Source organism: Mastigoproctus giganteus, chromosome 2 (genome assembly GCF_048544385.1).
Source record: "Mastigoproctus giganteus isolate SK-2022 chromosome 2, ASM4854438v1, whole genome shotgun sequence".
Taxonomy (NCBI): Eukaryota; Metazoa; Arthropoda; class Arachnida; order Uropygi; family Thelyphonidae; genus Mastigoproctus; species Mastigoproctus giganteus.
In genome coordinates this window covers 224,289,760-224,316,870 of record NC_143576.1, presented here as the reverse complement: position 1 = coordinate 224,316,870, position 27,111 = coordinate 224,289,760, and the positions used below count along the sequence as shown (strand labels likewise).

At 36.1% G+C, this 27,111-nt stretch overlaps 2 protein-coding genes and 1 non-coding gene across 6 annotated transcripts in view; 1 reads left to right on the top strand and 2 right to left on the bottom strand.

Annotated features, from left to right (window-relative positions):
- The window catches only part of LOC150090174 (adiponectin receptor protein-like), a 155,701-nt gene extending 131,365 nt beyond the window's left edge, over positions 1 to 24,336 (bottom strand). For 2 of the 4 annotated variants that reach the window (XM_090368990.1, XM_090368993.1), the window contains exon 1: positions 24,073 to 24,336. The gene's annotated coding sequence lies outside the window, so the exon portion shown is untranslated. Of the gene's footprint in view, positions 1 to 725; positions 766 to 11,567; positions 11,619 to 24,072 lie in introns of those variants that run through there. The other 2 variants (XM_090368992.1, XM_090368991.1) reach the window with 2 other exon arrangements.
- Positions 2,093 to 2,211, bottom strand: LOC150090175 (5S ribosomal RNA). The gene has a single exon (XR_016546711.1). It is a non-coding gene; the product is annotated as a 5S ribosomal RNA (ribosomal RNA).
- Positions 24,337 to 24,450: 114 nt separating the features above from the next.
- The window catches only part of Drp1 (dynamin related protein 1), a 217,632-nt gene continuing 214,971 nt past the window's right edge, over positions 24,451 to 27,111 (top strand). The window contains exon 1 of the mRNA XM_090368989.1: positions 24,451 to 24,656. Within this exon, the coding sequence (XP_090225115.1) occupies positions 24,555 to 24,656 (102 nt within the window). The 5' untranslated portion in view covers positions 24,451 to 24,554. The remainder of the gene's footprint in view (positions 24,657 to 27,111) is intronic.

The window sequence follows — 27,111 nt, the reverse complement described above, 5'->3', positions numbered from 1 at the left end:
CTAATTTATATATCACTTAATGCAATAATGCTCTCTATTTATATATCACTTAATTCAATTTTATAAACTTCTGGATATAAATTCCAGAGAATTTCAGCTTTTTGGAAGTCCAAAATCAGACAATGGCGAACAGGTGTGATCTCTTCTATCAATTTTCAAAGCCATTTTCAGACAGTTAATGATAGGTGCTGCCACCTATCATTAACTGTCTACTAATGCTTGGAAACACATAAAAGATAACACACAATTTTAAGATAATTCATACATAAATGGCCACATTATTTGAAGTGTAGTTGAAATACCTCAAAATATATAAACAGGTCATTCTTCATTCACATACTTCTGTGAGACAATGCATGTAAAACATAAATATATGTATGTACTCCTGAATCGGTTAAATTAGAGAGTTCTCTGCTTTCTTAGATATGGACAATTCAAATATTTTATTTCTAATACAATATGCACTACATGTTATATCAAATAAAATAGTACTTGAAGTACCGGTACTGGAAGCTACTCAGAGATGTTACAGTACATTACAATAAATCAGTCATAATAAATTATAAATAGTAATAAACAATGAAATTAAAGTAAAATATTAACAAAATGATATGAATCCTAATTATGAACTTAAAATTTTAAATAAAGGATACAAGTTTTTGTTATTTATTAAGAGTATATATCATTACCTTTTTAGCTTAATAAATGTGTAATATTAAATGTACCTTCTTAGTTCTTTTTTTTTTTGTTTTTGTAACTCTTTAGCATTTTTAATCTGCAAATGTGCCAGTGAATGCTGTTTCTCTATAATTATACAGATATTATTATTTGGCTCAGCATGTTTGAAGAAATGATTAACTGAAATAAAAACAAGGTAGGAATTTTAAGTTTCACTAAATTTAATAAATCTTTTAATTTAATAATATATATAAAACTACCTAATATTTCCTAGTTTTTCAAACGTGCCATATTTAGTAGATCAGCAGAGTGCATATAAAATAACACGAATAACACAAATTATAATACCACCTCAGGTACAACTTACTGTCTTAATATTGTTATTCATTACATATATATAAACACAAACACAGACATATAAGTATTACATAGGAAAATTTAAACTTCTACAAATCAGATAAATATCCTCTTGTTAAGGTGCATATCTCTAGGATATAAATCATAATTATATTCATAACTGATAGCAAAGAATTTAAGTTGTGATATAACTGGAGCATAAAGTTCTACTCAAAATAAATGCAGTAACAATGATTATGATTAAATTTCATATTTGGAGGTTGGAACAAGGTACTGTAAACTGTTATTTAAAGTTATCTTTATTAACATGCCTTTAATTTTGTAATAAATTTACAGCATAAAGCTTCAACCTTTGGGAATGTTTATAGCTATCACAAAGGTAATGCAATAGCATCATCATAATATGTCTTGTATTCATATTCATAATCCTCTTAACATGCATACAACATATTCAGAGAATTAAACTCTTTACACTTTTTTGGCATCAATTATATTGCTGAATCAAGTCAAAACTCAGTTTACAGCTCCTACACTCAACGTGGCTACTCAACCATAAAAGCACGGATATGACATATCATCAGGTTACTACAGCAACCCCATATTACAGACAACACTGTTGTCTGAAATATGAAGTTGCAGATAACAGTGTTTCAGTTGTGTACAGTGGCATTCTGTGCAATGGGACCAACTGAAACAGCAAATTCTAAATGGGAAGCATTCAAGGAATTAATCTTGGAAGCCACTAGGCTTTTCATACCAACTAAGAAATACTGTTCAAGGCTTAGACCTAAATGGATGTCAGATGAACTACTGAGACAATTGGCAGAGAAGAAAAGTGCACGAGATGTATATAAATTATCAGGTGACAAATAAAATAAATTTTTTTTTCTGTTTCTATTCCGGCATGACAACCAAGTCAGTAGAGTTTACAATAAATCGTCAATACAAATATTTACGTATTTAGTAGTCATGGGCTTGAACCCCTGTCCACTCAAGGAACGCGTGCTATGAACTCTCGCTCCTGACCACTGGGCTACGTCAGGCCTAAAGGACAGAAAGCCAACTACACCCGGTATTCCCAGGTGGTCACCCCCCAGAGTACTAACCGGGCCTAACGCTGCTTAACTTTGGTGATCGGACGAGAACCGGTGCATTCAGCCTAGTATGATAGTTGGCCATTAGGGTAGATATAAAATAGTCTGTAATCAAGTCACAAAAGTGGTTGGTGCCTCCGTAGCCAGGTGGGCAGGAGCAGCAGTGCTTAGCACATGCTTCTTGATTAGACCGGGGTTCGAGCCTGTGATCACCAAATGCGGAGGATGTGGAAAGGTCAGGGAATGACCACCACCACATATCCCCGGAGCAATACAGCCTTAGTTGCTAATGCTCCTAAAAACCAAATAACAACAATAAACAAAAGTGGTCAGGCAAGTTAAGGCAGATTATGAGAAATCTCTGGCAAAGAATGCAATGAAAAATAGCAAAGACTTCTATGCTTATATTAATGGGAGAAGGAAGGGATTGAATCATATTGGGCCACTCGATGTCTATGGGTTAACTGTTGATGGCCCTGCTCAGACTGCAGACAAATTGAATAGATGTTTGTTTGTTTGTTATTTGGTTTTTAGGAGCATTAGCAACTAAGGCCATATTGCTCCGGGAATATGCGGTGGTCATTCCCTGACCTTTCCGCATCCTCTGTATTTGGTGGTGACGGGCTCGAACCCCGGTCTAATCAAGAAGCATGTGCTATGCACTGCTGCTCCTTCCCACCTGGCTACAGAGACGCCCGATTGAATAGATATTTTGCATCTACATTCACACATGAGAATTCTTTTATTTTGCATCTACATTCACACATGAGAATTCTTTTATTTTGCATCTACATTCACACATGATGAATTCTTTTATCAAACTCCAATGGGGAGCTAAATAAATTTGTGATAATTGTGAAAGGAAAGTGGAAGAGAAATTGTTGAAGCTGAACATAAAAAAGGCATCTGGGGTGGATGGGATCAATGAAACCATATTAAGGGAGGCAGAAAAGGAGGTGAGCAAACCCATAGCCATAATTATGACAGCATCCTTGGTTTCAGGTAGGGCTTACAAAACCGAGATCCCGGTAATTTTTTTCCGGTATTCAAATACTGGTATTGATACAAAAATACCGGTTTCTTGATACTAATTTAAAAAATAATTGTTTATGATTTAATCATATAAAGGTGATTTTATAACTACCAACCAAAAATTGGTTGGTAGTTATAAAATTGGATGAATTTAATTTATTATCTGTTTGTTATGTTATTGTTGTTTATTTGGTTTTTAGGAGCATTAGCAACTAAGGCCATATTGCTCCGGGATATGCGGTGGTCATTCCCTGACCTTTCCGCATCCTCCATATTTGGTGGTGACGGGCTCGAACCCCAGTCTAATCAAGGAGCGTGTGCTATGCACTTGCTGCTCCTTCCCACCTGGCTACGGAGGCACCTAATTTATTATCTGTGGCTATATCTACATTAATTCCTATAAAGTTAGCAGTAGATGAGCTATGCCACAAAGAAGCAAATCTTTTAACTGCAGATGCTAACATAAAATTTATGATGAAACTCTTGGCAATCAAAATTCTTAAATAGCTACAGAATTGGATACAGCATTGAAACTCCGTGCTTCACAGAGACGTACACATTTATCACAGGTTCTTCAGTATTTGCAAAGTGGGACACAATGCGATTGGAAATTATTTAGTATTAATAATGGCCATATATGGTGCAAGAAGGCCTAAGACATGCTGCACCAGCAAAAAAAAAGAAAAGAAAAAAAGTAAAATAATAATAATAAAATAAATAATTAATAATAAAACAGGCCTACGTGCTCTGGATTCATAATGCGAAAATTTATTTTTATTTTGTTACACAGAGCATTAATAAAACTATAATAAATAAATTAGCTTTTGGCTGGGTGGCAGCCTTCATCGGATTAAAATACTTGAATGGCAGTTGGAATAGAGATGCACTGCCAGGATGGTGCGTGAGGCACGTGGTTAATTGTTTGTTGATGTTTGTGGCTGTGATGTATGGTGGTGAAGTGGCCAGCGTTTGTCTATGGATAGAATTACTGACTCTGTGATGGGGTTAACTTGACAACCACTGTTCCTGTTCAAAGCGGTGTCCGAGCATTTTATATTTAGCGATTCCAACCAGGTACGCCTCAGGTAATGGTGGGACCTGTCCACAACCACGACATCGCGGTGTGGGTCGATGTTGTGGTGGGTTGTCCAGACATGCTCGGCGATAGCTGAGCATGTCTGGACAACCCACCACGACACCACCACGACATTTAAAAGTCCACACAGAGTGCTGTGTGGACTTTTAAAGTGACAAGTAATGCCTCATTAAGCTCTGAATCCGAGTAGGCGATCAAGATTATTTGAAGTGCTATGTCACGTACAAACAGAGCTACTCCTCCACCCCTCACCACAGATCTGGATTTGAAGTAGGCTTTGTATCCAGCAGCGACTAGAGACTCTTGATGTGGTTGGAGCCAGGTCTCGGTGAGACAGATAACATCAGCAGACCGTAACAAGAGCATTTGTTCCAATGTGTCCAACTTGTTTCGTATGCTCCTAACATTCTGATAAAAAATCTTCCCTATGGATAATGGTTTTATCTGTATCCTAGTAGGTCTTCTACGGGGTATAGTCTTACTTTGTATCATGTGTCAGGTAGTGACTGTTGTAGAAATTCGATTGACATCTGACTGGCGATCCGGTAGAGGTTCATTATCCTGTGTAACTGACGGGGTGCGGAAATTCTGCGATGGCCTGGTTTCCTTCCTTTGGCGTCATACTTGTGAGTTTGTGGTTGGCTTACTGGGATATACATAGCAAGGTAGTTTTAATCTCGGCTGGCCGGTGTGATAAAAAGGCCTGATGAGAGCTCCCACTAGCCAGAAGGAAGTGGCGGCAACATTATTAATATCTTTTTCATCACACTCAATTCTGAAGGACGCATATGTGTGGCTGCCCTCTTCAGTAGGGTGACTCTTACAGTTATATTCATGAGTCGTAGGCATTCAGACATAATTTGGTCTGGAGTAGTCTGAGGGTCGACTCAGGAAACAAAGATGGTTTTAGATTGTTGGATGGGTCTTGTGATCATGGGTTTTATTCGAGAGGAGAATGATGCACCTAACAATCTACCGCAGTTGTTATTGGTAGGGTATTGTATACCAGCTGCCAAGATGGAGTTGTTTTGGCTGTACCCGCTACGACTAGATGAGTAGGAGGGGACGGGAGGTCTTTGAACAACTTTTCTTTTGAAGAAAATTTCATTTCTGTTCCCATATGATTTGTTATTCAGTCTATTCGGCATAAGGCTACCGAGACAGTGTATAGCATTTTGGATTGGCGGGCAATCTGGCAGACTGGTATATGAAGTATTAGCTTCTTGATACAGCCACTCAGTAACATCTTCATTAAGGCAATTTGCCACTGGATTATTTGTTGTGGATCTGTCGATGCATTTTCCCATATGAGTTAAGTGGTCTCTCTGAAACTCGGTTGGTTTGTGTTGAGAAATCTGGCCTTAGGACCTACCGCATTTAATTAATGTCGGAAAAATGATATTATTCACACAGCAGTCACTCGATGCAGGTGTGAGACTTAACTTCTCCATTCCATGACATGAATTGCTTGTGCTAAGTTTATCCCCATGAGATACTGATAGATTAGAATGCTGCCAATTCTGAGATTCAATTTCTAGCAAAGGAATTATACGGTTGATAACACCAGCTTCTGGAACTGGTTGAACACAACTCATCATGTGTTGACGGTTTTGGGTGCCTTAAGTATCATGACCATTACGTGACCTCATGCTTGGTTGATATCATGTGTGTGAATTGACCCTGGGGGTATTCACCATCATACCCTGATTGTCGTGATCTGCAGTGAGTTTAAATAATTTGGCTTTGACTAGAGACATTAGTTGACTATCTAGAGTGTTGATGATTAGATACCTTATTTCGTTCGCGATGAGTTCTAGTTTTTGGTTGTCTAGGCGGAGGAGAATAGTATTATCTGGTTGTTGGTACTCAGCTTTTTCTTTGGTTCCTAGGCAAGGTTCCGCAGCCAAGTTTGATATTTCACTTGGGGCATCTAGACTCATGCTGTTATTTATTTGGTTGTATTCATTTAAATTTACATTTACAATAGTATTTCCACTGTTAGAAGCAGTATCAGTCAGGGTTTCATTATAATGTTGGTTGACATACATAATACTATCACTAGTATGGCCACTGCCTGCATTGATTTCTGTAGAGTTGCGTTCGGAACGTAACTGGCTTAATGGAGGCGGTAACATTGCCATCGACATTAGCATCGTAATTCCCATTCACGGGAGGCTGTATCCCGATATCAAAATTCATTCTAGATATTAGTGTAGACGTGGCAGGTTGGCTGTGTTCGCCGGCTATTTTGTCATTCTCATTATGTCCGGGTGTTTTTGCCGGCATCAGGTCGTCTGTTTTACGAGCTAATAGTACGTCGAAGAATCTTTGAAACATAGAATCTTTGAATGCTGGGTGGCACCTCACATGCAGATTCAATTTCATTGACAACTATGGAGTTCAGTGGGCTGTATAAGACTGCAGGACTAACAAAACTGTTGCCAGCGTTGGTTACCGAAAGAGGCTTCGCTTTATCTATGTTAGTGGAGTTATCAGGTTGCGTTTCCTTTCCTTTTGTTTTCATCCTTCTATTTGGTGGTACCTTCTTATGTATAGGTGTTTTGCATGCTTGGCACAGGTACAATTTTCGCTTAGAAGCTGACAATTTTGAGAGATTATTTACGCAGCAAGCCCCTAGGCTAAGTGAGCAGCTGACACACTGCACAGTGAGAAATGCAGGCTTTTGACACTGGCTACACGTGGTTTTTCCGGCACACATGGCATTCTTCTGGGTAGGGCTTAGCATATTTGAACTCCGACAAATTTTACTGTAGTGAACTTTGAATATGCTGCTTTCAACTGACTTTTCAGTTAAGCTCAGAAGAGGAGTTACTTTCAAGACGATATGTTACAGTGACTTTCAGCAGATTTAAAGTGTGATTTAAAGCGATTTTAAAGTATTCCAAGTGTGTGTAATAATAGCCTTATATAATGGGATTATGCTGTCCTTATCTCTACTAGCAAATGTTTGATAAATCATTGATAAGATACCATGGACCTTCCTTGCAACCTGTCCACAATGCTTGGAGAACTACATGTCTGACTGTATCGTAACTCCCAAGTCTCTTCCTTCCACTACTCACTTTAGTTCAACTCCACCAAATGTAAAAGTTATTTTGGGGTTCCTCTTTCCCAGGTGTAAGACCTTGCATTTTGCTGCATTAAATCACAGCTGCCACTTTTCTGACCATCCTTGAAGTCTATCTAAATCACTCTGAAGAAACTCTGCTTGGCAAATCATTAACTACTCTACTGATCTTTACATCATCTGCATATTTAGCATCACGCCCTCTATCCCTTCCTTGATGTCATTTCAGAAAATCAAAAACAACACTGGTCCCAATACTGATGGAAACATATTCCTCAGATTGGGTTAATGTAAGGAGTGGGGTTCCCCAAGGAACCCCACTCCTTACATTAACCCAATCTGAGGAATAACCATTTATCTCAACCCTCTGCCATACTGCTATCCATCTAAGGATTTTCTCTGTGATTCCAACCTGTTCCAGCTTATAAAGTAACCATTCATTTCAGCAAAGCATTTGACTCAGTGAGTCAAATGCTTTGCTGAAATCTAAATACACAAAGACGAAATTATTCCCGAACTCCAGCTCACGAGTGACCCTGTCAAAATAGCTAACCAGATTTGTTAAACATGATTTTCCTTCTACAAAACCATGCTGTGTATCCTTCAGAATCCCATTTCTATCTAAATGATCCTGAATCCCACCCTTGATCATTGCCTCCATCATTTTCCCTACTACTGAAGTTAGACTGGCTGGTCGGTAATTTCCCACTTCACTCTTAGAACTGCCTTTATGTATTGGCGATACGGTGGCAGTTTTCCAATCCAACGGAATTTCTCCGAGCCCAGCGATGCTCTCATTATTAGCTTCAATGGTTCGATACCCACTTGTCGCCTCCCTTAAGATTATAGGGTATATGTCATCAACACCAGGAGCCTTACACGCCTGCAGGTGCGAAAGTTTTTTCATTAAATAATCATGTGAAATTTCAATATCATTGATTACATATTTTTCCACTTCATTCCCATATGCGATCATTGACATAAAAGGTTTTGCTTCTGTAAATATGGAGGCAAAGTAACTGTTGAGTTCATCTGCAACATAAGTTTTGGTATCTAATACTATCCCACACAATTACATATGAGACCGATCTGATTTGTCCTTCTCTTCTTTACATTTATATATGCGAAGAATTCCTTATCTGCACTCTTTGCTTTCTTCTTTATTTCTTATCCCCACTCTTTGCTCTCTCCCAGACTCAGTAAAGATACTATAGTGAAAATTATACTTCGCTTAATAAAACGTATTTCTCCTTCAGAAAATGATGAACAGAATTCAACCCTGGAAGTCCAACATGGAAAAGAACATCAGCATTCCACAAATTCTTTCCAATATAAGAAATTGCTTGACTCTAATGAGATTTTAAAAGATAAACTTGAGTCGGCAATTAATGAAATACTTTTAATTAATCCTGCTAAAAAAGTTCAAAGCCTAGAAAATATGGACTGAGATTGTCTATGACTCAGTACATCATCCAGCATAGAACCCGAAAGGGCGTTTTCTGCCGTTGATCAAATATGTAGATTAGATCTAGTTTAAACAATAACTCTATTGATTGCTTATGTTTCTTAACAGCTCACTTTATTTGGACTGGCAGTATGAATGCTTAAACATAACTGAACTTTATAGTATCAAAATGTATTTTTGATGTGTAAACAAATCTGGCGGCACCTACTGAATTTCGGACGGTAGTAAAATCAATTTGTCATGATTTGAAATGATGTCATTCCCGTTTCAAAACAAAGAAAAAACGGAGTCGGGAGAGGCAATCTCGCAAAGGATCATGGGAGAAGATATTGGATGTGCTCAGAGCTGGCATAAACCAGCTGGTTGCAGAAAAACATTTATGATTCAGGGCATACCACTTAGGTGGCTTTGGGCTAAACATTGCTACCCATGATAGAAACCTTTTGGTAACCAGAGAAATGGATATCTTGAGGGCAGTGATATTGGATGTGTTCAGAGCTGGTTTATGCCAGTTCTGAGCACATCCAAGATCATTACATTACATGCGCTTCAGCCTTACCAGTTGAAGCGCATGTAATGTAGACATTATAATACCCGTCTGTATTACTGAAGGGGTTGTATAGTTCCACCAAGAAGCAAATCATAAATGTTTTTCTGCAACCAGTTGGGTCAGTCAAATATATTTGAATCGGTTTGCAATTGGGAGATAACAGACTCCAAATTACAAGTATGAGTAGAATCTTTTGTTTGTCATTGACCATTCTCATTAAGTTGCAGAAGTCCTTGCTGGTCATCAAGTTTTTGCCTTTCTTTGCAATTGATTTGAGTCGGTTGAGCGTGGCGAGCTTTAGATCCTCATTCATCTCGCTGTTTGGGTGATTGTAAAAGTTTCAAAATGGTTTTTCTTCTCACAGTCGCTTTACAAATTTCAATCATTTTGCGAATGTCCAAGTCCGATTCACACAATTTACGATTTAGCATGAGCTCTTCATTGTCGTCGTAGATCTTGACATATTTCATCCCTGACAGTATCTCTGTTTCCTCACTGCGAAATGGAATATGCAGCGTTACCATATCGCACTTGTACTCGTTGAGATCCTGAGCCAAGTCATAGGTTTGATAGCTTATTATGCGTGGATACTGTCATTTCTTGCAGATTTTGTAGAGCTGCATGTGTAATTTGTGACAAAGCATGACAGTATGATTGTAACAATACAAATACTTGTATTGTTGCAATCATACTATTCAACAAATGGGTAATTAGGCTATTGGCCTAACCTCTTCCAAATGTTGAATCAGCAGAGTAAGCAGCAGGCATGTGTATCCTATTTATCACTAACATTGATTCGGTAGAGTAAGTAGCAGGCGTGAGCATAAATTGCATCATTCATGATTTAGGTTCTAGCTGTTCAAAATTTAGTGGTGTCGTCAAAGATATTTTACATGCAAAACACCTTTTGTGCATACGGGTACACATGCGATTTTTTTTGTTTGTAGATTAACTGTGTTTTTAATAATTTTTTTCAGAATATTTATTATCGTAATAAAAGTTTTAAATAAACATGAATTCAAGTAATTACAGTACTTGTTTTTTTTTGCACTTTATTGCACCTAATTGTCATCAAAATTTATGGAGAAAAATGTTTGTCTTTGGAATACTGGTTTCAAGATTTTGACTGGTATTGTAAGCCCTAGTTTCAGGGGAGGTCCCTAAGGATTGGAGATGTGCAAATGTATCCCCAATTCACAATGTGAAATCATGAATTGGGGATACATTATCACAGCATGGATTTCTGTAATTCTTCCCCTGTTTCCACTACCAGGGGAAGAATTACATCTTGAATGCTCTTAGGCATGTGAAAATTTACCATCCATTTTCAAGCAAAAAAAAAAATGTCCAGTAAATTTTGAATTGATTTATTATGCAAATTTGACTTTTAACAAATAAAGCACACATTTATTTTTAATATACAATAAAGTTATGCTCAAAAATTTGATTTTCTGAAAAAATTTCATCTGTGTCTTCTTTCAAACTAACAGTTTCAAACTAAACATGTTTCCTAAAATATCATTTTCAATATATACATTAATAGGAACAAATATACCAATTTGTTTTATTTAAATTACTCCTTAAGTAGTTTCTGACCCTACTTAATGCAGAAAAATACTTTTTTTTATAGACCATTTTATAACCGCTGGAAATGTTCAAAACAAATTCTAAATAAAATCAAAATATTCTAATTGATTTTTCTTCACCAATTTAAACATATTCAAAACTGTTATTTTTTGCTGATACCAATATAATACTTAAAATTCAGTAATAATGTTATATAGATTTTCAACTAAATCATAAACTTAAAAGTCAAGTTCTTTAAATTTTTCTAATAACGCCGTGTATTTTCTTTTTCTTTAAATTTTCAGTGAAACTAAAATTTTCTGCCAAAAATGAAAATTATAATTTTTTGTTTTCTAGCTCCTGTATAAGTGCTTCTATTATCATGAAAAAAAATTTTTTTTCCCCAAAAATTTTCACTCATCAACATTTTTTGTTACTTGTGTTTACTCACCAAAATGTAATTTTATTTTATTGTTTTTGAATTTTTTTATATTCTGAGGACTGTTCTTTCCTAACAAAAACAAATTTCACTTTATGTTCATAAAACTGAAAAGAACTTTTTAGTAGAGATAAATACTCTGTCTGTATGAATCAGTAACTTTAATTAGATTTGCATTAACGGCTTGCATTTTTTTATTTACCTTATCTAAACATTCCAATATGTCTTTCCAAATTAAAATCATTATTATGGACTCCAATTTCTCCATTTTATTTTTTATTCCACTAGCTTGTAGATTTTTAGTATTCTTTTTGTTGGTATTATTTATATTTTCTGAACAAGCCAAAACACTGGTACAACTTTTCACTATCACATGCTTCAGCTCATGCTGAACATCTTATGAAAGAAAGTCGCTTTATTAATTTGTATTCTTTATTTAAGTGTTCTGTTAAATAATTCCACTGACTTGTAGAAGCGACAAAAAAGCTGCACATATTTTCTGTCAATAAAAATGAATGAATGAATAAATAAACAATTCTTCACAAGGTTCAAATCAAATTTTAAAAATGGCAAGTACAAGGAATAAATTCAGCCAAAGCATTTCTCAATTTTATTAACACTTAGTCATTTATAAATACCAGACAAGTTTGTGATATTATTCTAAGAATATTTGTGACAATCAGCAATATTAATATCACGTTTCTTTTCAAAAACTACATACAGTATTGTTTACCATTTGCTTGGATATGTGCCCACTGTTATAAAGTTAAAATTGTTCTACTTATCCATTTTTATTCACATATCTAATAATAATAGACCATTAGTGGATAATCAGGAGTTGAATCAACACTGAGAGAATAATCTTTCTGTGATTTTAATTCAAAATCATGGAAATATTATTTTCAAAATATAAATTTCAAAGAAATAATTTCTTTGATGAAAATCGTCAATCCCATGAATTCAATAAATTCATTGTGAATTGTTGAAGCCATATATGAAGTTTTTTCTTGCTACTGAGTGCCACATTTTGTGATGTATTCTTTCATAGGGATTCATATTCTGTGATCACTTCCAAACTCATAATAATAAAATTTACACTATTCAATGAATTAAAATTTTCTATTTTTTCATTAAAGTAAATTCTCTGTTATTCATTTTTAACTAGAAATGCTACTCTTTCTATTACTTTTGTTGAACACAGTTTTTCTTTCATGTATTTTCTCAAAAAATGTTTTTTATTAAATTAATATTTTTTTAACATGTGAAAAAATTAGAGACATGTTTCTCATGTTCATGTGAATTTGTTTTGTGACTTTTAATACATTCCTCCATATATTTCTTTCATTCAAAATTCTGAAGAAAAATTTGAAGTGTCACCACAAGGTGGAATGCAATTGGAATTCCACTGCATTTGACCTGAATACTACAAGGAATGCAGTAGAGATTTTATGCTTTGGGGATGAAACAAAAGCAGCTTTTTTTATACATTTCATCATTTTTTAAAACATCAGTGAAAACCTTTTTTCTGTAACTGACGGTATTTATCTCCAAATTTACACAGTAGAAAAGTCAATTTTCATTTTAACTAAACAGGATGTCTGTAGGGTGGATGGCTAATCTGTAGAATGCCATATATCAAAATGCCTTCAAAACAAGTGCAGAATTGAGGGGGGGGGACACTGTTGTGCAACACTGCCTGTCTCTCAAAATTGTAGCCTCACATAACAAATGTGCTTCAATGGTCTTTGCGCATGTTTGTAGAATGCAGCATTGACTTTCTCCCCCTTCTGGTACAAATTCCTTGTGAATCACACCATTTATTGAAAAACATGATCAGCATAGACTTCTGTAAGCAAAACTTTTGGGCCTTGGTGATGATTTTGAAGTCCACTGCATGCTCTGATGCTTCATCTCTGGGTCATACAGAAACACCCACCCAACACTCATTTTCAGTGACAATACAATACAGCTGAAAAAATTAGTTTCAGCAAGTCTGGATGAAGACTTTGCACGATGACACTCTTTGTTCATTCTGCTCATACGTGAGGTTATGGAGAAAAAATGTTGCACTGACCTCCCATTTTTCTCTAAACCTTCATGCAGAATTTGACTAATCATCTCCATTTTTCATATCCAGTTCATCAGCCATCACGATGAGGATCAAATGATGACCTCTTGAGTCACTGCAAACATACTCATGTCCATCTTTGAACCACTTATATCATTCAAGCACACTAGTACAACTTAATGTTTCATCACCATAAACAGTTTTTAACATTTCATATCTTTCCGTTGCAGATTTTTCCATGTTTAAAGCAAAATTTAATATTCATTCACTGTTCCATTGCAACATGGAAAGTTAATACTACTAAATTGGCACCTCTTGCAACCTGTCAGCCTACTGAACAATCTCTGTACCACCATCTGTTGGAGGAAGTTTGTACTACAACGTATCACTTCCATTTATTTTAAAACTCATTGAACATGATTACAACATCATCAGTCTGGGAATTTTATTGCCACATCTTGTACGTCCGCAGACCCACATGCCCATTGCTGGTTTGTATATTTTGTGGGATGGTCAGCCTGAAGCACCTCATGGTAAAATCCTATACTTCTATCTAAGATTGGATAATTACAGTCTATGAGTAAAAATGCCTTTAAAACTTTCTCCAGTCCTTGATAGGATATGAACTAGGATCTTTCCAAATGAGTGACAAACCCACAGACACTGACTATTTTTTGGGCAGAGGCCCCCTTCCCCCCAATAAGCTGTTAACTGGATGACAAACATACTGTTTTGGCATCAAATCCATCTGGAGCTATAGGTTACACTTAATGAGACAGTCAAGAATGTGGCTACAGAAATAAAATCAAAAGTTAGTAACTATTGACATAACCACTGTACTGTCTGAGAAGTCCTGAAGTTAAGTTTCTCCACAGAAGTGAAATGACAAATCTGGACTGGCAAGTATTCGAATACTTCATCCAAATCTGATGAGTCTCAGTTGCTATTTGCAAGGTGCGAGGAAGTGACAATTATACCACTGTATGTGCCTTCTTTTTTTCTTTCATTTTTTTTTTTTTGATGGGTTTACAGAAACACTGTACACTGATTCTTTCATCTATCATACATTCTAGATCTGTTTCTTTGTGACTGCCACATTTGAAGAACTTAAATAAAAGTTGAAGGTGCAAAGATTTAAGGTTTAGCTTTGATGATGAGGTTGTCAATATAGCCACAGAAATGCTACTACAGCTACCAAAATCTTTCTACAGGCACAAAATGAATAGGCTGGTAATATAGCAGGATAAATGAATTAATGCCTCTTGAGAATATTTTAAAATAAATAACAGACTGCCTAATATATGATAAAGTCACTTCTATTTCATATACTAGGTAGGCTGTTATAAGAATTGCAATGCATAACCCAAGCATCAGATGGTGCCCCTGGGTGTTAAATATATACCAAAGAAGCAGTTTTATAGATTGCACTGTAACAAAATGAATTTTGTGGTGCAATGGTATTAGCATTAGCAAAGGCACATGAAGCAAGAAAGCAAGGTTATATAGCATAAGCCAAAAAAAACCCCCCCCTTATTTCACCCATCAACTCGCTCCAAATGTTTATCAAGTTCTGTCTTGAATCTATTTAAGTTATCAACTTCTACAACGACAGATGGAAGTTTGTTCCACGAATCAACCACCCGATGGCTAAAGGCAAACTTCTGAACATCTATCCTACAACCGTCTTTCCTCAATTTGAATTTATGCCATCTCAGGCGATTATTCTGAGCTCTGAGCAAGAGGAAGAATCCCATCCGCATTGAGCATGTTCAAACCATTCAAGGCTTTATACACCTCAATCAGATCACCTCACAGGTGCCTAGTCTCCAGACACTGTAATTTGCAAAACTTAAGCCTTTCTTCATAAGAGCAACCCTTTGTTCCATTCACTAATCTTGTTGCTCCTCTCTGTACTCATTCCAACAATTCTACATCCTTCTTAAAATGAGGCTTCCAGACCTGTATACAGTACTCAAGGTGTGGCCTAACCATTGCCTTATACAAAGAGATAATCACTTCCTTATCCCTGCTAGAAAAATTCCTGTATATCACTGACAAGACACCATGAGCTACTATTGCACACTGTCTGCACTGCTCAGAAAACTTCATATCTGCCTGCACAATTACCCCAGGTCCTTTTCATTCTCTAACACTGTCAGTGTAGTACCACAGAGTTGATACGTTACTCTGGGATTACTGCTTCCCGTATGTAGTACTTTACATTTGTCAATGTTAAAATTCATTTGCCACCTCTCAGCCCATCTGCTCAACTTTTCTAGATCCTGTTGCAGCAGTGTAGTGTCATTAACAACCCTGCCAACCTTTGTATCGTCTGCAAACTTGGACATTAAGCCTTATATACCATCATCAATATCATTTATAAATACAGAAAACAACAATGGACCCAACCCTGAGGGACTCCACTAATAACATTAGTCCACGAAGAGCAGTGTCCATTGATTACCACTCTCTGTCTTCTCCCATTCAACCATCCCTTTATCCATAGCAGCAATTTGCCTCCAATGCCACACTGCTCCAATTTGTGTAGCAGTCTTCCCTGTGCAACAGTATCAAAGGCTTTTTTAAGATCCAAATATATGATATCAAAGTTATTCTTTGCATCCAGTTCCTTTGTGACTACATCATAGTATCCAATCAAATTAGTCAGACAAGACTTCCCTTAACAAATCCATGCTGTGTCCGCGCTATAACTGAAGTCTTGTCTAGATGATCCTGCAATGTTTCTTTAACCGGTGCCTCCATTAATTTCCCTGGAACAGAAGTTAAACTAACAGGTCTGTAATTACCTGTGTCTCCCTTTGATCCTCCTTTATGGATTGGGGTCACATTTGCACATCTACAGTCCATGGGTACCTTCTCTGAGTCCAGGGAAGCTCTCATAATTATGGCTTAGGGTTTGCTTACTTCCTTTGCTGCCTCCTTTAATATAACTGGATAGATCCCATCCACCCCAGGTGCCTTTTTGTGTTTATCTTCAACAATTTCTCCTCCACTTTACTCTCAGTTTTCCCATGCATTTTTCTTCTCTGTCACATGTCTAATTAGTTCATCTGACATCCATTTAGGCTTAAATCTTGAACAATATTTCTTTTTTGGTATGAAAAGCCTAGTAGCTTCCAAGAGTAATTCTTTGAATGTGTCCCATTTTGAATTTGCTGTTGGTAACATCATCAGTTGGTCCCACTGTATAGAATTTAAATACTGTCTCAGACCACCGTAGTCTCCTTTATGAAAGCAAAAACCCTTCCCTTTACCCTTGGTGATAGTTACTTCTTTGAGTAAATCCCACTTCAGCACACTGTGATCACTGCCACCTAGCGGTTCCTTTATCTGCAGATTCTTGATGCATGAAGAATCACTACTGATAATCAGATCAAGAGTATTACTCCCTCTAGTTGCCTCCCAAACATGCTGCTGTAGAAAACAATCATCCAATAAATCCACAAAAGCTTTGCTAGTGTGTGAGCGACCAACCCACAAATTCCAGTCAATATCTGGGAAATTAAAATATGCCATTATAAGACACACTAATTTACTGGCCCACTCTATTTCTCTGCACAATTACTCATTATACTCATCAGATTCATTAGGCCTCTAACACACACCTACTCTCATTTTTCCTTTCCCAGTGCTTGGCATAGGACCATGCCAATAACAGGAATAATTCAAAAATACAAAAAACATACTAATGCAGGACTAGTTATGATTAGCAATTTATTTATCAAATTAAATCCAATAAAGTGAAAACTCATATTCACATATAAATATAATGTATTGTGGACTACCAATTACCTGGGGAAGTTGGGAAATTTTCCCAGATAACATGCAAGAAAGATATTTATATAAAAAATAATTAAAATAAAATAAAATTTATTTTTTCTGTTTCTTATTTATTTTTTAAACCTGTTTATAATCTGGAATGATCACACAGGATCCGAGGAGTTATAAAAGACAGAGGGAATACAAGAACATCACTGTATTTGGCAGTCATATGACCTTGAACTATGGTCAACTCAAACATGTTACTACAGTAGTCTGCTGTTTGACAACTTGGCTTCAGCAGCACAAATACATGTATATGTACTTTATTCATATTAATAAATATACAGCCACTTCCTCAATTACATAAGGAGTGCGTTCCACGGAACTCCACGTAAGTCGAATTTTATGTAAGCTGGAATTTCCTTAAAGGCTTATGCAGCTCTTGCAACTATGTGCACTGAATTTGATTGAAGCAAAAAAGAAATGTTTGACGAACATGTAAACACAATTTTTTTATCTCATGCACAGGAAAAATTTCAAAAGTATACAAAATTACAAAAGTGTGCAATTACAAAAACTTTCCTTTAACATATGGAAACCAGCATGATGCTTGAACCTATTAAACCACTCATTGCTTGCCACGAACTTGGCTTGGGGTTCGCCGTACTTATCCTTAATATCTTCATAAATACTTCTTGCTTTTGCTTGAATGGCCATTGGACTCAGGGGCACTTGCTTCTGAATCTGATTTTCCATCCATATTATTAATAGCTTTTCCATCTTTGATATAGCACCTGAACGATGTTTTGTGATCACTGTTTATCTTAAATGCATTGATTCTTTAACATGTTATTTTATAACATGTTAAAGACATGGTATAAGGACATGGTAAAGGACAGTGCACTGTCCTTTAAAACAGTATTCACTGTTGAAGCAGCATGACCTAATTCCTATGTAATATATGCTTCTTACTTATTAATTAATCATTTCATCTTCATTTCTAAATCAATTTTGTTTCGTTTCCTAGCACTGCCACCACTTGTACTTTCCATTGGTCGCTTTCCCTTCATCATTGTAATAAGTAAAAAGGAATAAAGAGAAGATTATGAAAATTTATTTTTGTTTTTTATAGGATTGAAGATTTCAGCGAAGGGGAAACACATTTCACCATAGTAACATAAAGACCAACACAATTCAAGTTATCGGTATTATGGCAAATGCAATAAGATCGAGTTTACTACCCATTTATAATTAGATTGCACTAACAGAAAATGCAATAAAGTGGAAAGTGCAAATTGCCAGCTGGACCCTTCCTCTCAGCCAATAGTAGTGTCTGTAAACGTGTTGGCCACATGTTTTGTTTTTGCATCTTTTAGTTAAAAGTGATTTTTTTGGCATTATTTGACAAATAAGTGTTGTGCTTATTTGACATAAATTTATATAGAACTAATACAATTTCCTTTATAAAAATGACTTTGTAGAGAGTTAAACAGCTTAGTCATATAGTGAAAATTTCAACTTCTGAGGTCATGGAACAAATTATCAAAAAAAAAAAAAAAAAATGTGTTATTGAGTTCAATTATGATATTTTCAGAATACCTCCATTTATTCCTACAGGAGACAAAATACATTTCCATATTTTTTTTCAGTTTACACCAGCTAGCAAAAACTTACGTAAAGTTGAATTTACATAAGTTGGGGAGTGCCTGTACACTACAGTGTGAAGAATTTGACATAAAAGCTAATTTACACATTTTTTCAAAAAGGAAAACTATGAAGTTTACTTTTTGCCTTGGTTTACTTTTCTGCAAGTAAACCAAGTTGTTGTTATTATTTGGTTTTTAGGAGCATTAGCAACTAAGACCATATTGCTCCGGAGATATGCGGTGGTCATTTCCTGACCTTTCCGCATCCTCCATATTTGGTGGTCACGGGCTCGAACCCCAGTCTAATCAAGAAGCGTGTGCTATGCAGTGCTGCTCCTGTCTACAAAGGCGCCAGTAAAGTAAACCAAGTGCATAAATAATAAAGCATCTTTTCAGTGAAAAGTGGCATTTCCTTGTTCAATGTAGTCAAATAGAGGTTTATTCAAGTTGATAGTTCAGCACCATATCCACAGTTATTGATGACCTGAAGTTTGTTCAATAGAAAAAAATTCAACTGAAAAAAATTTCAGTTTTATGGATGTACACAAATGCAAATTAAACAAACTCTGAAATGGATGTTAAGATTAACCATACAGTAGTAAAGCTGAAGGATGACTAGAGTGAGCTATTAAACAGAAAGAAAAAGAGGAGATGAGATTTGTAAGAAATTTAAGGATCTTCTCTAGAGTAACATTACAAAATGTAAACAAACAACACCTATAATGAATTCCATATATTTCTTTTTGTTATCTGACTTAGACTTTTGCTGGCCTTCCAGATTCAGGTTAATTCATTCCAGATAAGTGACAGTCTACTATATCTGTGCTGACCTGCCTTTCTTGATAATCATGGAGTAATCAAATCTATGTAATTAGAAGAAATGAATGACATCCTTGAAGTTAGTCACAGCTCAAGTGGTAAGTCACCAGTACTGTCAAACTAAAATAAAAGGTAAATTAATGATTAAGCTCAGTTGGCACTATTATGACAGGTGTTCCTTACCTCACTGGTGAACTGAGCAATCTCAAATTCTGTTTCTTGCTGGCATCCTGTGAATACTATTGTGATTGGTACAGCTCACTAACAACTAAGACATTCATAATCAACCACATAATGCAGTTTCAATAACCATCTCCACCATGGCAATAAAAGCTAAAAATACAACAGCAGTGTTGGTGTTAAACATAATGAAATAGTCTTTGGACTTAAAAGATTGCCTTTATTGATAAGCAGAATGTCTGAACTAGACCATATAACTAAATCAACATAATCCATGTATGATATCAGCCTTAGTTTATAAGTTGTTGATTGATTTTGATTTTACTGGCACAAAAACGATTATGGTTATACTGCGCCAAAAACTTATATAACTTGTGCATCTTTGGTGAAAGCTTCACCTCCAAAAATTATCGTATCATGATATACATTTTATGTTTTGTATATATTACCTATATGTTCAATTAAGTTAATAATCACTTCTTCAAGGTATTGTGAAATGTCAAATTCTTGGTTGTAAACCTTTCACCTAGCAGAAATAGAATGAGTATAATGTGATTTATAGTAGTAGTAGTAGTAGTAGTAGTGGCACATGATGCAAGAAAGCAAGTGTAGGAGCTTATGCAGCATCAGCCAAAAAAAAAAAAAAAAAAAAATCATCACACCATTCCCTCCAAATGCCTGTCCAGTTCCTCCTTAAATTTATTTAACCTATCAACTTCCACAACGACAGATGGAAGTTTGTTCCAGCAATTAACCACCCGCTGGCTAAAGGCAAATTTCCGCACATCTATTCTACATCTGTCCTTTCTTAATTTGAACTTATGTCCCCGTAGGTTCGTAATCTGAACAAGTGGAAGGATCCCATCAGAATTCAGCGTGCTCAACCCATTCAAGGCCTTATAGACCTCAATCAGATCACCGCGCAGGTGCCTAGTCTCCAGCCACTGCAATTTGCAGAACTTAAGCCTCTCTTGGTAAGAGAATCCCTTCATTCCCCTCACCAATCGTGTTGCCCTTCTCTGTACACGCTCAAGCAAATCTACATCCTTCCTAAAATGAGGCCTCCAGACCTGTACGCAGTACTCAAGGCGTGGCCTGACCATTGCCTTATACAGAGGGACAATCACCTCCTTTTCCCTGCTAGCAAAATTCCTATATATCATTGACAAAACTCCATGACCTGCCCTAGCAGCCTGTCTGCATTGCTCAGAAAACTTCATATCTGACTGCACAATTACTCCCAGGTCTTTTTCATTTTCTACCACCTTAAGTGTAGTACCACACAGTTGGTACGTTTCTCTGGGGTTACTTCTACCCATATGCAGTACTTTGCATTTGTCAAGGTTGAACTTCAGTTGCCACTTCTTAGCCCATCTGCCCAAATTATCTAGATCCTGTTGCAGTAGCACACTGCCATTACTGTCATTAACAACCCTGCCAACCTTTGTGTCATCTGCAAACTTCGACATTAAGCCTGATATACCTTCATCAATATCATTGATAAATACACAAAACAACAGTGGACCCAACACCGAACCCTGTGGGACTCCACTAATAACATTAGTCCATGAAGAGCAGTACCCATTGATTACCACCCTCTGTCTTCTCCCACTTAACCATCCTTTTATCCATTGTAGCAACTTACCCTTAATACCATTCTGCTCCAATTTGTACAGTAGTCTTCCATGCGCAACAGTGTCAAAAGCTTTCCTGAAATCCAAGTATATGATATCAAAATTATTTTTCGCATCCAGTTCCTTTGTGACCACATCATAATAACCAATCAAATTTGTCAGACAAGACTTTCCCTTAACAAACCCATGCTGTGTTTGAATTATTGCTGCAGTCTTGTCTAGATGATCCTGCAATGCATCTTTAACCAGTGACTCCATTATTTTACCCGGAACAGAAGTTAAACTAACTGGTCTGTAATTACTCGTGTCACCCTTCGATCCACCTTTGTGAATTGGGGACACATTTGCACATCTCCAGTCCGTGGGAACCTCCCCTGAGTCCAAGGATGCTCTCATAATTATGGCTAAGGGTTTGCTTAGTTGCTTTGCCGCCTCCTTTAAAATAACTGGATAGATCCCATCCACCCCAGGTGCCTTTCTTATGTTTAACTTCAACAATTTCTCCTCCACTTTGCTCTCAGTTATTACAAAATCATTAAGCACACTGCTACAATTTGATAACCTTCTTCCATTTTCAAACTGTAATAATTCCTCACGTGTGAATGTAGATGCAAAATACTCATTCAGTTTGTTTGCTATCTGAGCAGGATCATCAACAGTTGAACCATCGATGTCAAGTGGACCAATCATATTCATCCCCTTCCTTTTAGAGTTTATATAAGTAAAGAAATCCTTGCTGTTTTTCTTAGCATCCTTTGCCCAAGATTTCTCGTAATCCGCCTTCGCCTGCCGAACCTCCTTTGTGACCTGATTACAGACTAGCTTATATCTGCCACAGGCTTCTGCGTCACCTGATAATTTATATGCATCCCATGCATTTTTCTTCTCTGTCACGAGTCTCATTAGTTCATTTGATAACCATTTAGGCCTAAACCTTGAACGATATTTCTTAATCGGTATATAAAGTCTAGTAGCTTCCACGATTAATTCCTTGAATGCTTCCCACTTAGAATTTACTGTTGGTAACATCGTCAGTTGATCCCACTGTACAGAATTTAAAAACTATCTGAGACCACTGTACTCCCCTTTACGGAAGCAAAAACCCTTTCCTTTACCCCTGACGGTAGTTACCTCTTTGAGTAAATCCCACTTCAGCACACTGTGATCACTGCCACCTAGTGGTTCCTTTATCTGCAAATTCTTAATACACGAATGATCACTGCTGATAACCAGATCAAGAGTATTACTTTCTCTGGTTGCCTCTCGAACATGCTGCTGCAGAAAACAATCATCCAATAAATCCACAAAAGTCTGACTGGTGTGTGAGTGACCAACCCACAAGTTCCAGTCAATATCTGGGAAGTTAAAATCCCCCATTATAAGACATTCAGATTTACTGGCCCACTCTATTTCTCTGTACAATTGTTCATTGTACTCATTCAAGTCATTAGTCCTATAACACACTCCTACCCTTATTTTTCCTTTCGCAGTGCTTATCTCGCACCAAATTGACTCAACAGAGCACTGTTCATCTATATTAACTGGGTGCACTTCCTTTGATTTTATGTTTTTCTTAATTAACAGCATAACACCCCCTCCCTTTCTGTCCTGTCTATCCTTCCTGTACACATTGTACTCCCCAAATTCCAGTTCTGCATTCCTTATATCTTTGTGACACCACGTCTCTGCTATCCCAACAATATCCGCCTTTGATGTCTTGACCAACACTTCAAATTCATCAAATTTATTTACTATACTTCTAGCATTGGTATACATGCAAGCATACATGCTCCTATGCCTATTCCTTGTTACCCTAACACATCCCATATACCCAACTATTCCATGATGACTGCCATCCGTCCCTGAAACCCCCAACACCCCTCGCTCCAGGTCGCTTCTTATTCTAATAGAAGTTGTGCAAGAATCACCTTCACCTCTGCCTGCGGTTACTGTTAAACTATTAGTCTTTGTATCCCCCCAAACTAGCAGTTTTCCGACCCACCTAACACTGCCTCGATAGCATCAGCAAATATTCTTGCACCCTTTCTATTTAAGTGTATCCCATCCCTGTAGAAGCAATCTCTCCTGTTAACAAGTACAGTCCAGGCTGAAAAAAATTCTACCCCTTGAGCCTTGCACAATCCTTCCAGGGCCGAATTGATCGACAAGGCTCTCATCATGTACTCCCTCCAATACTATATATAATCCAAATTTGATAGTTTCATGCATTTTTCAGAAAAATTATGAAGTTTTCCACACTTCAAATTTTTGCTATACACTTTCTATGTGGCCCATGTCTTACATCTACTTTGGTTCCATGGCTTATTGTGTTTCGTTTCAAACACGATTTATCAAGTAAACAAATAAAAATTGCATAATTTTGCTACTGTTTATAGGCTGTGTTCACAATCGTGTGCAAGTAAACAAAATTTTTTCAGGAATTATATGAATTTTACGTAGCATTTTAAGAAATAATAAATAAGAATAATGTCATACTTTCAATTATTTTAAGAATGGAACCGGATAAACAAAGTAATAAAATCAAGTTGTCTGCAGCACGAATTCAGTAATACTTACTTTTCGTTTTACACCCCTAACATAAATTTGTCATAAAATATAGTACAGCACGTATAATATAGGGTTTACTCTTTGACTTTTACTTCAGCCATGACCTTTTCGATTAACTATCAATTCTTGGCTATCAACTTTTGTTTGCACTCACAATTTTCTCAGGACACGTACTTTCATTTTTAATTAGTGTTTCAAACAAGCCTATTTTAAGAAAAACTACTTAAAATTAACTTTTGATACTAACAGCACTTGATAAATGAAATATGCAATGGCTTAAGGTGGTGTTCGTAATAGAGGGCGCTATACAAATTTTGCTGTGGAAGTTCAGTGCAATCAGGTGAACGGCTTTCCATGGTGCTTCTGCTAATGGTAACAAACACGAAATTTATCCAGTGGATCATGCAATGATTGCATATGATATTTTGTTTTGCGTAATGTATCCATGAAAAAGCAGTGTATGCAAGTAGTCTGAGATAAAGAGCTCAAAAATGGAAGCTTTAATTCCTGTGATAAATAAATTGCAAGACGTTTTTAATACTGTGGGTGCCGATTCTGTTCAACTGCCTCAAATAGTTGTTGTTGGTACACAGGTAAGTTTACAAATATTAAGGAGCTGTTCAGTCTCTCTCTTTGATTGCTATGGTATGTAATGGATGTTATTCTTTTTTTGTAAGATAGCCCTGAGGAGTTGTAATTTAAACATTTGCTAAGTATAGGGGGAAGCAGGGCACGAAAAGTCGGCCTTAGCCAACGTTAAGCTGGCCAGTAAAAGTACAATAAATAGAAATGATGGAGGAGGGAAAAATTCTAAACGAAGTTTGAAAGAGCTTTGTTCTAAATGAGTGTATTAATGTAATAGAAGTGCATATTAAGTTATAAAACGGAGCCGTCATACAGCTTTTGAGATTAATTGTTAGACCAACATCACGAATATTTTAAATATAGCTTATCTGTATGTAAAACTGCATATGTATTAATTTTTGGACACTTACGGTAATTACGATGTTAAAGGAAAAATATGAACAATTTATGAACATTTCCAAGTTTCACTTTACTTTAACATGCCTCAGCTCCAAGGAAAACAATTACAGATATGAAATAGCATGCATTTTAAATTTACTTGCATGAGCTTTGTTTTCCTTAACGGTATTTAGTGTAATTACATCATTTCTGCATGCAGCCAACTATTAAGTAGTTAAAATTGGCATCATTTAGGTATATCTCATATTGTGAATACCTTAACAACAAGTTACAATGATATTGCACTACATCGAATAAGTAATGCTTCACCATAGGAGAAGACTATTGTTATTTATTCTTGGCAGATACCACCACCCATAAGGTAATTGGGTGGATGGGCAGGTACCCTGGTTTTGTAATGATGCCAATTTTTAACTACTTAGTAGTTGGCTGCATGCAGAAATTATGTAATTACACTTAACTTCTTTCACAACCTGAGGCTATAGCCCTAAAATTGCATTGTAATTTAAATTATTTTACATCATCAGGCATCTCATGTTGTGTAGTTATACTTCACAATTGGGTTGTTATCATTGCAACACCAGGTTCCTACCCAACCACTGATGAGGAGCCAGTAAGCTCCAAAACGGTGCCATATGGATGGTGGTATCCACCGAGAATAAATAACAATAGTCTTCTCCTATGGTGAAGCGTTACTTATTTGAGGTAGTGCAATATCATTGCACTACCTCTAACTCATTGTGAAGGTGTATTCAAATATGAGATATACTTAAATGATGCAAATTTTTAACAACTTAGTAGTTGGCTGTGTGCAGAAATGATGTAATCACACTAACTTGTATGTTAGTTAACTTCTTTCACAACCTGAGGCTATAGACCTGAAATTGCATTGTGATTTACATAATTCTTAATTCAAACTGCCATGATTTCAGTGTGTTCCACTTCAGGTCACACTTAAACCATCAAAATATTTGCTCATTAATCCACAAGTAATTAAAAAAAAAAAAAAACTAGCCTTTCCTGAAGCATATACTAGATAGGATAATTTTTTTTTTGTTATCTCTGTTGCATGGTGGATGCATCATGTGCTAACTGTTTATAAATAATCCTTGCATTTAAATCCTGTCACCGGTCAGAGTATATTTTCTAAGGTTATTCAGTGAAATCTGAGTTAGTTGATCCCATTAGCATTTTTCATCCAACCTTTACTTTCTATTGCAAGGCTGGTAACCAAGATGATATCCTGTGTATTATGTAATAATGATATGATTAACTTTAACCATTCCTTTAAATGAAACATTTTCTTTGTGGGTGATATTCATTAAGTAATACAGTAGAGCATTGAAAATCTGAATGTCAATAATCCGAATGAGCCAGCATTTATTTATTATTATTTTTTTTTATGCTGGTGCCATAAAATAATTAATTACAGTAAGTGCCAGTTATTGTGATCACGTTTGTGAATTGAATTTTGCTTTTATTAAACAGCAATTCTAATAAGTGAAAATTTAAGGAATATTATCCACAGGCTATAAAAAATAAGATATAAAGCATAAATTTACACTTTTATTACCTTACCAATTAACAAAATTAAATGACACATGAAAATCAGAAAAATATTATCCCTGTGGATAATATTTTATAAATTTACGCTTGTGTACTAGCTTAATTAATATCCATGCAGTACTGATTAAACATAACACTTTGTAATTGATATTTCTGTTCACTGGCACTTTTTTTTTTTTTTTTTGGGGTTGTAAAATCTAAAATAGTAAAAAAAGATGAGTGTCAATCGATAACAAAGAACACAGCATGCAGAAACTGCAACTAACACGATACATGCACGAGATACAGAGTAAAAAGTTTATGAAGTTTAGATATAGGAATGAAGAGAAGATTCTGAATGTTTATTTACAGTTTTATTTTACTACCATAGTTATAGCATTGTCTTCCTCATCTTTTAAAAGGAAGCAGATTTTTAACAATTGAATCGAAGGTTCAGATCTAAAACAGACTTTCAAAGGGAGACAGCCGGTCTTCGTTGGCATAACAGACATTAAAAAA